Source organism: Bombina bombina, chromosome 4, assembly GCF_027579735.1.
Source record: "Bombina bombina isolate aBomBom1 chromosome 4, aBomBom1.pri, whole genome shotgun sequence".
Classification (NCBI taxonomy): domain Eukaryota; kingdom Metazoa; phylum Chordata; class Amphibia; order Anura; family Bombinatoridae; genus Bombina; species Bombina bombina.
This window is the reverse complement of record NC_069502.1, coordinates 769,844,952-769,858,951: the sequence shown is the minus strand read 5'-3', so window position 1 is coordinate 769,858,951 and position 14,000 is coordinate 769,844,952. Positions and strand designations below refer to the sequence as shown.

The following is a 14,000-nucleotide window of genomic DNA, read 5'->3' as shown; positions in this document are numbered from 1 at the left end:
ACACATATCTTAAGGCCCATGCACCAGTATTTAAATACCACACCTTCTCGAAGAGTCAGCAGTGGCTTGTATGACACAAATTACATCTTCAAAAACAATGCACACCACCACCATCTTTCTGAGCATGCATGTGTTTTGAATACTGGTCCACAGGCCCTTGCAGGATATGTGCATATGCTGCTGAAAAAAGTAATAACTTTTACTAGAAGCATTTTTGCTAATGAAAGTATATTGAAAAATTGTTTCTATTTCAAATTGAAATGCACCCATGAACATCTCAATTTTGACCTTTCTATTCCTTTAAATAATATTTTTACTAATAAGAGACGTTGGCCTCTAGTTATGAAGCTCAGTATTTACCTGCATTCGCCGGCCCAATACGCTCGCCTAAGCTCGCCTAACATCGCCGCCGCGGATCTGAATACGTTCGCCAAAGTTATCAAGAAACTGTCAAGAAGCGACGCACCAAGTACAGTGCGATGAGCAGCGGACTGTTGTTAACTGACAGTCATAGTTCTCGCTGCTCATTGGCTTCTTTGCAGCTTTCTTGCTAGCCTGTCACTAAGCACCCACACTATACTATACTGTTATATCCCCTAAACCGCGCTCACGGACCCCGCCGCAACTAAATAAACTTATTAACCCCTAAACCGCCGCTCCTGGACCCCTCAGCAACTATAATAAATATATGAACCCCTAAACCGCCGCTCCCGGACCCCGCCGCCACTATAATAAGTATATGAACCCCTAAACCGCCGCTCCCGGACCCCACCGCCACCTACATTATACCTATTAACCCCTAATCTGCTGCCCCCTATACCGCCACCACCTACATAAAGTTATAAACCCTTATCCTGCCGATCCCGGACCCCGCCGCAATTAAATTAAATGTTTAACCCCTAAACCGCTGCACCCGGAGCCCTCCGCCACCTACATTACATTTATTAACCCCTATCCTGCACCCGTGGTCAATTCTATTGGCTGATCCAATCAGCCAATCGGATTGAACTTTAATCCGATTGGCTGATTACATCAGCCAATCAGATTTTTCCTACCTTAATTCCGATTGGCTAATAGAATCCTATCAGCCAATCGGAATTCGAGGGACGCCATCTTGGATGACGTCATTTAAAGGAACCTTCATTCAGTGTTAGGACATCGGAAGAAGAGGATGGCTCCGCGTCGGCTGGATTCAAGATGACTCCGCTCCGGTTGATTGAAGATAGAAGATGCCGCTTGGATGAAGACATCTGCCGCTTGGAGGACCTCTTCTGCCCGGATTCGATGAAGATTTCTGGACGGATCGGATGACCGCTTGTGCCCGGCTAGGTGAAGACAGCTCAAGGTAGGGTGATCTTCAAGGAGGTAGTGTTAGGTTTTTTTAAGGGGGGATCGGGTGGGTTTTAGAATAGGGGTGTGTGGGTGGTGGGTTTTAATGTTGGGGGGGAGGTTGTATTTATTTTTTTTACAGGTAAAAGAGCTGATTACTTTGGGGCAATGCCCCGCATAAGGCCCTTTTAAGGGCTGGTAAAAGAGCTGATTACTTTGGGGCAATGCCCCACAAAAGGCCCTTTTTAAGGGCTATTTGTAATTTAGTTTAGGGTAGGGAATTTTATTATTTTGGGGGGCTTTTTTATTTTATTAGGGGGCTTAGATTAGGTGTAATTAGTTTAAAATTCTTGTAATTTTTTTTATTTTCTGTAATTTAGAGGGTTTTTTTTGTACTTTAGTTATTTTTAGTTAATTTTATTTAATGTTAGGTAATTGTAGTTCATTAATTTAATTTATTTAATGATAGTGTAGTGTTAGGTGTAATTGTAACTTAGGTTAGGATTTATTTTACAGGTATATTTGTAGTTATTTTAGCTAGGTAGCTATTAAATAGTTAATAACTATTTAATAACTATTGTACCTAGTTAAAATAAATACAAAGTTGCCTGTAAAATAAAAATAAACCCTAAAATAGCTATTATGTAATTATTAATTATATTTTAGCTATCTTAGGGTTTATTTTATAGGTAAGTATTTAGTTTTAAATAGGATTAATTTATTTAATTATAGAAATATTTATTTAGATTAATTTAAATAATATTTAAGTTAGGGGGGTGTTAGGGTCAGACTTAGGTTTAGGGGTTAATTCATTTAATATAGTGGCGGCGGTGTAGGGGGGGTAGATTAGGGGTTAATCAATGTACTGTAGGTGGCGGCGGTGAAGGGGGGGAAGAATAGGGGTTAATAAATATAATGTAGGTGGCGGAGGGCTCCGGGTGCGGCGGTTTAGGGGTTAAACTATTAATTTAGTTGCAGCCGGGTCCGGGATCGGCAGGATAGGGGTTAATAACTTTGTGTAGGTGGCGGCAGTATAGGGGGCGGCAGATTAGGGGTTAATAGGTATAATGTAGGTGGCGGAGGGATCCGGGAGCAGCGGTTTAGGGGTTCATATATTTATTATAGTGGCAGCGGTGTTGGGGCGGCGTTTTAGGGGTTAATAAGTATAACGTAGGCAGCGGTGGTGTAGGGGGGACAGATTAGGTGTGTTTAGACTCGGGGTACATGTTAGGGTGTTAGGTGCAGACACTTCCCATAGAAATCAATGGGATATCGGGCAGCAGCGAACATGAGCTCTCGCTGCTGTCAGGCTCCCATTGATTCCTATGGGATCCCCCGCCTCCAGGGCGGCGGATTGAAAACCAGGTACGCTGGCCCGGAATAGTGGCGAACGTACCTGCTAGTTCTTTGATAACTAGCAAAAGTAGTCAGATAGTGCCGAACTTGCGTTCGGAACATCTGTAGTGACGTAACCATCGATCTGTGTCGGACTGAGTCTGGCGGATCGTATGTTACGTCACTATATTCTACTTTTGCCGGGCTGTAGTGCTTGATAACTACAGCGAATCAGCCTCGCCACAAATACGCTGCGGAATTCCAGCGTATTTGCGGTTGACGGATTGATAACTAGAGGCCGTTATGTTCTGTTTATCTCTGGTGCCAAAGATGGTTTGTTAAAAAGTTATAATTCTGCTCTATTTTGTTACCTCTCTATCTTTTTGTTAACACACATTTTAAGGTATTGTAAAATTAGTACAAAGTGTTTATAGCAACTTGTATGAAAGCTTTTTCTTTCCAATAGATATTGCATTTAATTTTTTTTTATTTTAGATGCCTTTTGTGGTAGGATTAACGAGATATGTACTAAAGTATTTTCATGCTTATTCATTTTCAATTTGTGTCAATTCACTTCAAGCCAGCAATGCGTTTTTTTCTGCTTATTCATAATGAAATGTAAAAGAGTATGCACTCCTTTAATTCAAGTGAATGTGGATGTGTAATTACTTGATTTTTAACATGTAGCAAACATCAAGCAAAATCTTGTGTAATTGCAAAGGATGTGGATGATGCTCATAAATTACATGCAAGTAATATTTTGTTAACAAATTTGATTTAATGACAAAATACTGTTTTAAAAAGTATGTGAAAGGTTGTTGTTTATTGTTAACAATAGGGCAAAAAATCCAAGAAAAAGTTTCTAAATGTGTTTTATGGAACCGATTCTTGATCTGAGCACCTTGCGATAATGATTACACACATAGCTTAAAGGGACACTAAACCCACATTTTTCTTTCATGCTTCAGATGGAGCATGCAATTTTAAGCAACTTTCTAATTTACTCCTATTATCAATTTTTCTTCGTTCTCTTGCTATCTTTATTTAAAAAGCAGGAATGTGATGCATAGGAGCCGGCCCATTTTTGGTTGAGAACCTGGGTTATGCTTGCTTATTGGTGGGTAAATGTCAGGCTCCTATGCATCACATTCCTGCTTTTTAAATAAAGATAGCAAGAGAACGAATAAAAATTGATAATAGTAGTAAATTAGAAAGTTGCTTATAATTGCATGCTCTATCTGAATCATGGGGGGAAAAAATTGGGTTTAGTGTCTCTTTAAGCTATGTGTGTAATCATTGTTGCAGGGTGCTCAGATCAAGAATCGGTTTTATAAAACACATTTAGAAACACTTTCTTGGATATTTTTGCCCTATTGTTAACAATGAATAACAACCTTTTGTAGTGTATTGATTAGAATTTGACCAAGCACTTGTTTTATGTTTTTTAAAATAGCATTTTCACACAATATACTTAAAATATGTCTGGCGAATGGTTGTGTACATCACAAGAAATGCTTGACAAATCTTGTTGCTTTGCTTGATTTTTAATATGCCCCCTAATGCCCATTTTATACTTATTAGCTGAAAGAAAAACTATAGCTGTCTCTGTTCACAATCCTCAAGACATTTTATTTATTGCAAGGATCTCTATTTTTTACAATGGAAACACTTTATTAAAGGGACAGTGAAGTATAATTAAAATGTTTATGATTCAAATAGATCATTCAATCTTAACAAATTTTCAATTGACACCTATTAACTAATTTGCTTTGTTCTACTAGTATCCCTTGTTGAAAAGCATTCCTACGTTGGCTCAGGTGCAGCAATGCACTACTGGGAGCTAGCTGCTGTTTGATGGCTGTCATTGGTCCACCCAATGTGTTCAGTTAGTCCCCAGTAGTATACTGCTGCTCCTTCAACAAAGGATTAAAAGATAATGAAATAAGTTTTATAATAGCAGTACATTGGAAAGTTGTTTAAAATTGTATGCTCTGTCTGAATCTTGAAAGAAAATGTGGGGGTTTCATATCCCTTTAAGTACTGACTGATGCAAGAAAGAAAATAGCTGTTCTCTCCCATTCCACATTTTAAGGCCATGCATTATATGAGACTCATTTGATACCTACAAGCAAATATTAATTATTGTATACCTACTGTACTTATGGTTGCTGTTTCATTAAAATAATCTGTTCTCATTTTTATAGAATACCAGTGATAACAAGATTGGTTCCAGAAAATCGTTCCTGAGACGTGGAGAAGGAATTACTAGGTTTGAAAAAAAAACTGATAACCAGAATAAAGAACAAAGAAGGGGATCTCTAACTAGGAGAGTAAGCTTTGACAGCCAACATCAAAAATCCTTGCCTGGTATACAAGATACAGGAAAGGGGCAAGTTAAAAATCAGCTCGTTTTTCAGAGACAAGTCAGTAGCAATTCAGTTTCAGCAACTAAAGAGAACAATTTAGATGATAACTTTGATAGACCATTATTCTATAAGAAAGGAGAGGTTGCTCGAAATCAGACTCCTTCAAATGAATTATTGGAACAAAGTACTGGAGAATCTTCCGTTTTTATAGTACAGGATGTTCAAGACATAGCCACGTGCACAGAAAATGTGCCAATGGAGAATTGCTTATCTACAAATTCTATTTCCAGCAAGTCTGGAGATTTTGATAATGATAAAATTAGAGAAGATCCAAAAAAATATGAATGGCAAAACTCAAACCAAAGCATATTGGAAAAATACAACTATTCAGATCTTGATCAACAAAACGGGGCAGTTGTGATTAGTGATCATAATAGCGTGTCTGCTAATAACACAGATTCTGACATAGCAGGATTCAAGAAAGTTAATGACAAAATAGTTAAAGTTGCTGTAGAGTCCAGCAGAAAATTTGACCAGGCAAAACCTAATCAAACAGGTCAACTTCAGAGAGGAAAGAGTGTCTCACATAGCGAAACTGACAGTACATCCTCTGATAGTGATGATGACCCCAAATCGCTTTGCTATAAGTTGCCTATGCGTGTTGTACCACAGAAAGTCAATCAAGAAGACAAGCACCTAGATTTATCTGACCCAGACTATGCCAGTGATGATCCAAGTGATGTAGATGAAAAAAAGTATTTGAAGTCTTCAGCAAAGTTTTTTTTAAGTCAACAAGATCACTCATTGAGTACAAGTGGTAGCGAGCACAGTGTTGAAGACTTTAGGAGAAGAGGGAGCAAAGCGTTTTCGTCATTTAGAAAACCTTCTTTTCGACGTCCACGGACTCAGAGAGTTGAGAAGGAACCTAATGCGAAAAGTGTATGTGATGTAAACACAGAGTCAGCACAGCTCCGGAACCCACCTTCCACTAGTAATCTTGTTGTAAGTCTTTTCCCTGCTTTCAAGGCCAAGGCAGAGCTACCTGAAATCTTGGAACCATCAAAGAAAACAAATGAGGTGCAAATTGGTATGTAACTATAATTTATTTATTAATTGCTTGGTATATATTATCTCAGGTTTGCTTGAGCAACTGTGCTTGCCAGTAAAGTTAAAGTTAAACGTAAATGGACGGATAGATCATGAAGTTTTAAACAACCTTTCAATTTACTTCCATTATTACATTTGCTTAGTTGTTAAAGATTAAAACTAGGTAGGATGATAAGCGTTTTGGAGTGTATCTATACCTTTGATATAAACATTTTTGCAAACGCTGCAAGTGCACACTCCTGAACTCACCTAGAATTACTCTTTAGGGACCTGATGATATAAACCTCTCCTCTCAGACGAGGTGATATAAAATAATATCTCAGCACTCTGAGATCCCTTGTGAAATTTTAAAAAGGCAGATTTTGCTATACTTTTCCTAGAGGCCTTCCCTGAATTTCTGTATGTGAAGGAGAGACAAGCCCAGTGCAATATAGCACTGCATGAGATACATTTGCAATTTTTTTGCTTTGTGTTTTATATTATTTTACACGTCAGACAAAGTTTTATTACATTTAAACTTTGCACTTTCTATTTTGTATTTTATTTAGTATACAGCTGTGTATTTAGGATTGTGATTTTCAAAAATGCTGATTATGCTTTCACAGTTTTTCTGTAACTTTAACAAATTAGGATCATACTAGATTTATGTGAAACTTTTAAACATTACATTGCACGTTGTATTTCTTCTAATTAAAATAAAACTGAAAAACTGACAGCTTCAGTTTCCCAGACAGCTTCATTAAATTCTATGGGCCCGATAAGAAAAGTTTCTCTAGATTTGAGAGAAATATTAGTGCAGACTTCACAGGGGCTGAACACGATTCTATAAGAAAAAGTGTAGAAGCTGGAAGTCCCAAAGAGATGAGAGATGCTTTCCATAGAAAGTAATGAGGCTCTCTAGGATACAAAATTTCACAGTGGAGAGAGAAGTTAATAGGAGAATTCCTGGGGCTAATATAAAGTCTCAGTTTGCAGCGAATACAAAAAAAATGGAAATGTTTTCACGCCATTGTAACTTGCTTGCCCCTATAGCATAATATATATTACCTTTTTGTTAAATACGTTTTTTTGTGAATTTTGAGCAAACTTTACCACAGTACATCTGGCAAGATAATTCAATGAGACCAGCTTGCTTAAAATTCTTAAAGCATTTCACAAGAATTGTGAGAGTGCTTAAGAAATACCCTGGAACTCCCCCTCACTTTCTGAAGCTCTGATTTATTTTGCAATAGAGAAAATGCAAATTGCGATGTCATTTGTAAAAGATACACAGAAATTTACAAAGTATGATCCTATTTTGTTAAAGTAACAAAGAGGGCTAGATTACAAGTGGCACACTAATTAACTTTTTTGCTAACTCGCAAACTTTTAATGTGGGCAAGTTAGTGCTCTTATTACAAGTTGAAAGTAAATTGTTTGTACAAGAGCAAAACACAGTGCACGCTAACAGCTGGACTTATTGTGACCGAAATTATTATTATAAATTATTCTCCCTATAGACTTCAATGAAGTGTATGCTTAAAAAAAAAACTAGCACATTGCTCGTACTAACCCAACACCGCTATAGACCTACAACGCTAAACCAGAAGGTAGTTATAAATATTTTACATTCCAATGTTCTTCACAAGATAATGTTTTATATATATATATATATATATATATATATATATATATATAATGAAAACATTCAGGCATAGATACAGTATATAGAGATATGTATAGGAATATATATTTGAGAGATGTAAAAACATTTTCTCATATGCAAAGAACATTGGGATGTAAATTATTTACTTTAAATAAAAAGTAAAAAACATTATAAAATATTAAAATTAATTTTTAAAGTTTTATTGTAATTGCGTGAAAAGGGATTCAAAGTGTGTATATATATATATATATGTATAGATATGTGTGTATGTATGTGTATATATATGTATAAACACATTAAATACACATGTATATACATATACCCAAATAAATATATACAGGTAGCCCTCAGTTTACGCCGGGGTTAGGTTCCAGGAGGAATGGTTGTAAATCGAAACCTTTGTAAATTGAAACCCAGTTTATAATGTAAGTCAATTGTAAGTGAGGGAGTTAGGTTCCAGGCCCCTCTCAAAATTGTCATAAGTAACACCTAATACATTATTTCTAAAGCTTTGAAATTAAGACTTTAAATCCTAAACAGCATTATAAACCATTTGCTAACAGCACCTAATAAAAGGGAAATTTATGCTTACCTGATAAATTTATTTCTCTTACGATATGACGAGTCCACGGATTTCATCCTTAGTTATGGGATTACGCCTCCTGGTCAGCAGGAGGAGGCAAAGAGCACCACAGCAGAGCTGTATATATAGCTCCTCCCCTCCCTCCCACTCCAGTCATTTGACCGAAGTTAGGAAGAGAAAGGAAAAGCCAAGGTGCAGAGGTGACTGAAGTTTAACAAAAATAAAAACCTGTCTGAAAAATTGACAGGGCGGGCCGTGGACTTGTCATATCGTAAAAGAAATACATTTATCAGGTAAGCATACATTTCCTTTTCTTTTACAAGATATGACGAGTCCACGGATTTCATCCTTACTTATGGGATACAATACCAAAGCTACAGGACACGGATGAAAGGGAGGGACAAGACAGGAACCTAAACGGAAGGCACCACTGCTTGAAGAACCTTTCTCCCAAAAACAGCCTGGGACGAAGCAAAAGTATCAAATTTGAAAAATTTGGAAAAAGTGTGAAGAGACGACCAAGTTGCAGCCTTGCAAATCTGTTCAACAGAAGCATCATTCTTAAATGCCCATGAGGAAGCCACAGCCCTAGTGGAATGAGCCGTAATTCTTTTAGGAGGCTGCCGTCCAGCAGTCTCATAAGCAAGACGGATGATACTCTTCAGCCAAAAAGAAAGAGGTAGCCGTAGCTTTCTGGCCCCTACGTTTTCCAGAAAAAAACAACAAATAATGAAGATGATTGACGAAAATCCTTAGTCGCCTGCAAGTAAAACTTCAGGGCACGAACCACGTCTAAGTTATGTAACAGACGTTACTTCTTAGAAGAAGGATTAGGACACAAGGAAGGAACAACAATTTCCTGATTAATATTCTTATTAGAAACAACCTTAGGAAGGAAACCAGGTTTGGTACGTAAGACCACCTTATCAGAATGGAAAATAAGATAAGGAGTATCACATTGTAAAGCTGAAAGCTCAGAAACTCTGCGAGCAGAAGAAATAGTAAATATTGGTCGTGTCAGATCTATGAAATAACAAAAAAGTACTGTGCCTTTAAATTTTAAAACGACATAAATTTTCACTGCCATGTGAAACGATATAAGTTTTTACTGTAAAAGTGTAACAAACAAGCAATATGCAGTTGCTATACCAAATATATTTATATCTTAGGTTATTATAGTCCTTCCTGTATCGTGACTAAAATTAACCCCTGCACCAAACCATAGCTCCGCTGTGGCGCCTACCTCACACCAACAAGATGTCCAATAACCACTGCCTAAGTCCGCTTGTTGATCTAGTAAGTTAAACCAAGCGGACCTAGGAAGCAACAGGAGCTCTGTAATACTCCTCCGTGTAGAAGCCGGAATAACAAGTGCGCAGCAAAGCACGCAAACGTAAGCCCCTTCCTTCGTTGGCGGTATACAGAAAGAAAAAGCATTGCATGTAAAAAATCAATGTCGGGTAAACCCGACTTGTAAAAAACCCAATGTGCCCCTCAAAGAAACTATGCCTCACAAAATAAAGGTATTAAGAACCCTTTTTATCACAGGATCTTTGTCCCAATCTCCAGCATCAGCCTGCATATAGAGAGACACCGTTTTTGACCCCTGAATGAAACCGGGTCACATAACACCAACCCACTGCTTAATATATAGATTGTTTTAGAAGGGAAACAGATAGGGAAATAAAACTTCATTTTGCAAGTTAGTTACCCCACTTGTGTTGCAGCAGCTAACGTCCAGTCTGTTCTGAGCTACACTTTCCCCAGAAAACAAAAAGACTGTACATACCGTAGTACTGATCTGAACCTGTCCCACACGAAGAAGAGGACTCTTTACATCACCTCCTGTAGGTCTGTGGGGTTGTCTTACAGAGGGGCCGGAAATCTCCACTCCCCTCTTTTTACGATGTCATAAAATCCAGAGTCTTTGGGTGAAATTATATAACTTTTTTTTAACTTTGGATATGTATATCTAGTTCATTTACACTGAAAGGCAACCCCTTAGTGATGTTGTGAGGAGTATTTTGATACCAAACACTATATATATTGCATTCTTTGTTTCTGAGGCATTATTACACTACAGAAAATTAACCCTTTAGCATCTAAATCAGGAATTATTCATGACAGTGTCCCTTTAAATTACAGTGCTGCAATAAAGGTGTGTGTGTGTGTGTGTGTGTGTGTGAAATGTGCATAAAACCTAAAATTCAATACAGGTATATAAAAGTTATAATATACAGTAAAAGGTATAAGAAATATAAAGTTATTTAGATATAGTAATAATCATATAGCTCAAAATAGAAAGCCATTGCATTTTCTTTCATGTAATTAGCAAGGGTCCATGAGCTAGTGACGTATGGGATATACATTCCTACCAGGAGGGGCAAAGTTTCCCAAACCTCAAAATGCCTATAAATACACCCCTCACCACACCCACAATTCAGTTTTACAAACTTTGCCTCCCATGGAGGTGGTGAAGTAAGTTTGTGCTAGATTCATTTACTCCTTCTCAAAGGTTTAGGAAATTGTACCCTGTGCCATCTGATAGATTAAAGTTTTGGGATAAAATCCCTAAAGTTGATGGGGCTATTTCTACTCTTGCTAAACGTACTACTATTCCTACGGCGGATAGTACTTCCTTTAAGGATCCTTTAGACAGGAAGCTTGAATCCTTTCTAAGGAGAGCTTATTTATGTTCAGGTAATCTTCTTAGACCTGCTATTTCTTTGGCTGATGTTGCTGCAGCTTCAACTTTCTGGTTAGAGGCTTTAGCGCAACAAGTGTCAGACCATAATGCTTATAGCATTGTTAAACTTCTTCAACATGCTAATAACTTTATTTGTGATGCCATTTTTGATATCGTTAGAATTGATGTCAGGTATATGTCTTTAGCTATCTTAGCTAGAAGAGCTTTATGGCTTAAATCTTGGAATGCAGATATGACTTCTAAGTCAACTTTGCTTTTTCTTTCTTTCCAAGGTAATAAATTATTTGGTTCACAGTTGGATTCTATTATTTCAACTGTTACTGGGGGGAAAGGAACCTTTTTGCCTCAGGACAAAAAATCTAAAGGTAAATACAGGGCTGCTAATCGTTTTCATTCCTTTCGTCAGAATAAAGAACAGAAGCCTGACCCTTCCCCTAAAGGAACGGTTTCCGTTTGGAAACCATCTCCAGTCTGGAATAAATCCAAGCCTTTCAGAAAGTCAAAACCGCATGAAGGTGCGGCCCTCATTCCAGCACAGCTGGTAGGGGGCAGGTTACGATTTTTCAAAGATGTTTGGATCAATTCGATTCACAGTCTTTGGATTCAGAACATTGTTTCTCAAGGATACAGAATAGGTTTCAAGATAAGACCTCCTGTGTGAAGATTTTTTCTCTCTCGCATTCCAGTAAACCCAGTGAAGGCTCAGGCATTTCTGAAATGTGTTTCAGATCTAGAGTTGGCTGGGGTAATTGTTCCAGTTCTGGAACGGGGTCTGGGGTTTTACTCAAATCTATTCATTGTACCAAAGAAGGAGAATTCCTTCAGACCAGTTCTGGATCTAAAAATATTGAATCGTTATGTAAGAATACCAACATTCAAAATGGTGACTATAAGGACTATTCTGCCTTTTGTTCAGCAAGGGCATTATATGTCCACAATAGATTTACAGGATGCATATCTTCATATTCCGATTCATCCAGATCACTATCAGTTTCTGAGATTCTCTTTTCTAGACAAGCATTACCAGTTTGTTGCTCTTCCGTTTGGCCTAGCAACAGCTCCAATGATCTTTTCAAAGGTTCTCGGTGCCCTTCTCTCTGTAATCAGAGAACAGGGTATTGCGGTATTTCCTTATTTGGACGATATCTTGTTACTTGCTCAGTCTTTACATCTGCAGAATCTCATACGAATCAACTTGTGTTGTTTCTTCAAAGACATGGTTGGAGGATCAATTTACCAAAGAGTTCTTTGATTCCTCAGACAAAGGTAACCTTTTTGGGCTTTCAAATAGATTCAGTGTCCATGACTTTGTCTCTAACAGAGAAAAGACGTCTGAAGTTGGTTTCAGCTTGTCGAAACCTTCAGTCTCAATCATTCCCTTCGGTAGCTTTTTGAATGGAAATTCTAGGTCTCATGACTGCTGCATCGGACGCGATCCCCTTTGCTCGTTTTCACATGAGACCTCTTCAGCTTTGTATGCTGAACCAGTGGTGCAGGGATTATTCAAGGATATCACAAATAATATCCTTAAATCCCAATGTTCGGTCTTCTTTGACTTGGTGGTTGGATCACCATCGTTTAATTCAAGGGGCCTCTTTTGTTCGCCCAACCTGGACTGTGATCTCAACAGATGCGAGTCTTTCAGGTTGGGGAGCTGTATGGGGATCTCTGACAGCGCAGGGGGTTTGGGAATCTCAGGAGGCGAGATTACCAATCAACATTTTGGAACTCCGTGCGATTTTCAGAGCTCTTCAGTTCTGGCCTCTTCTGAAGAGAGAATTGTTTATTTGTTTTCAGACGGACAATGTCACAACCGTGGCGTATGTCAATCATCAAGGTGGGACTCACAGTCCTCAAGCTATGAAAGAAGTATCTTGGATACTTGTATGGGCGGAATCCAGCTCCTGTCTAATTTCTGCGGTTCACATCCCAGGTGTAGACAATTGGGAAGCGGATTATCTCAGTCGCCAGACGTTACATCCGGGCGAATGGTCTCTTCACCCAGAGGTATTTCTTCAGATTGTTCAAATCTGGGGACTTCCAGAAATAGATCTGATGGCCTCTCATCTAAACAAGAAACTTCCCAGGTATCTGTCCAGATCCAGGGATCATCAGGCGGAAGCAGTGGACGCGTTGTCGCCTTCTTGGAATTATCATCCTGCCTATATCTTTCCGCCTCTAGTTCTTCTTCCAAGAGTGATTTCCAAGATTCTAATGGAACGTTCGTTTGTACTGCTGGTGGCTCCAGCATGGCCTCACAGGTTTTGGTATGCGGATCTCATTCGGATGGCCCGTTGCCAACCTTGGACACTTCCGTTAAGACCAGACCTTCTATCTCAAGGCCCATTTTTCCATCAGGATCTCAAATCATTAAATTTGAAGGTATGGAAATTGAACGCTTGATTCTTAGTCATAGAGGTTTCTCTGACTCAGTAATTAATACTATGTTACAGGCTCGTAAATCTGTGTCTAGGAAGATTTATTATCGAGTCTGGAAGACTTACATTTCTCTGTGTTCTTCTCATAAGTTCTCCTGGCATTCTTTTAGAATTCCTAGAATTTTACAGTTTCTTCAGGATGATTTGGATAAAGGTTTATCTGCAAGTTCTTTGAAAGGACAAATCTCTGCTCTTTCTGTTCTTTTTCACAGAAAGATTGCTAATCTTCCTGATATTCATTGTTTTGTACAGGCTTTGGTTCGTATCAAGCCTGTCATTAAGTCAATCTCTCCTCCTTGGAGTCTTAATTTGGTTCTGAGGGCTTTACAGGCTCCTCCGTTTGAACCTATGCATTCTCTGGATATTAAATTACTTTCTTGGAAAGTTTTGTTCCTTTTTTCTGAGTTATCTGCTCTTTCTTGTGAATCTCCTTTTCTGATTTTTCATCAGGATAAGGCGGTGTTGCAGACTTCATTTCAATTTTTACCTA

General features: G+C 38.2%; 1 protein-coding gene across 1 annotated transcript in view; it reads left to right on the top strand.

Annotated features, from left to right (window-relative positions):
- Window positions 1-14,000, top strand: part of LOC128657843 (centromere protein J-like) — a 150,557-nt gene that overhangs the window by 39,320 nt on the left and 97,237 nt on the right. Inside the window, exon 5 of the mRNA XM_053712265.1 lies at window positions 4,869-6,117. Within this exon, the coding sequence (XP_053568240.1) occupies window positions 4,869-6,117 (1,249 nt within the window). The remainder of the gene's footprint in view (window positions 1-4,868; window positions 6,118-14,000) is intronic.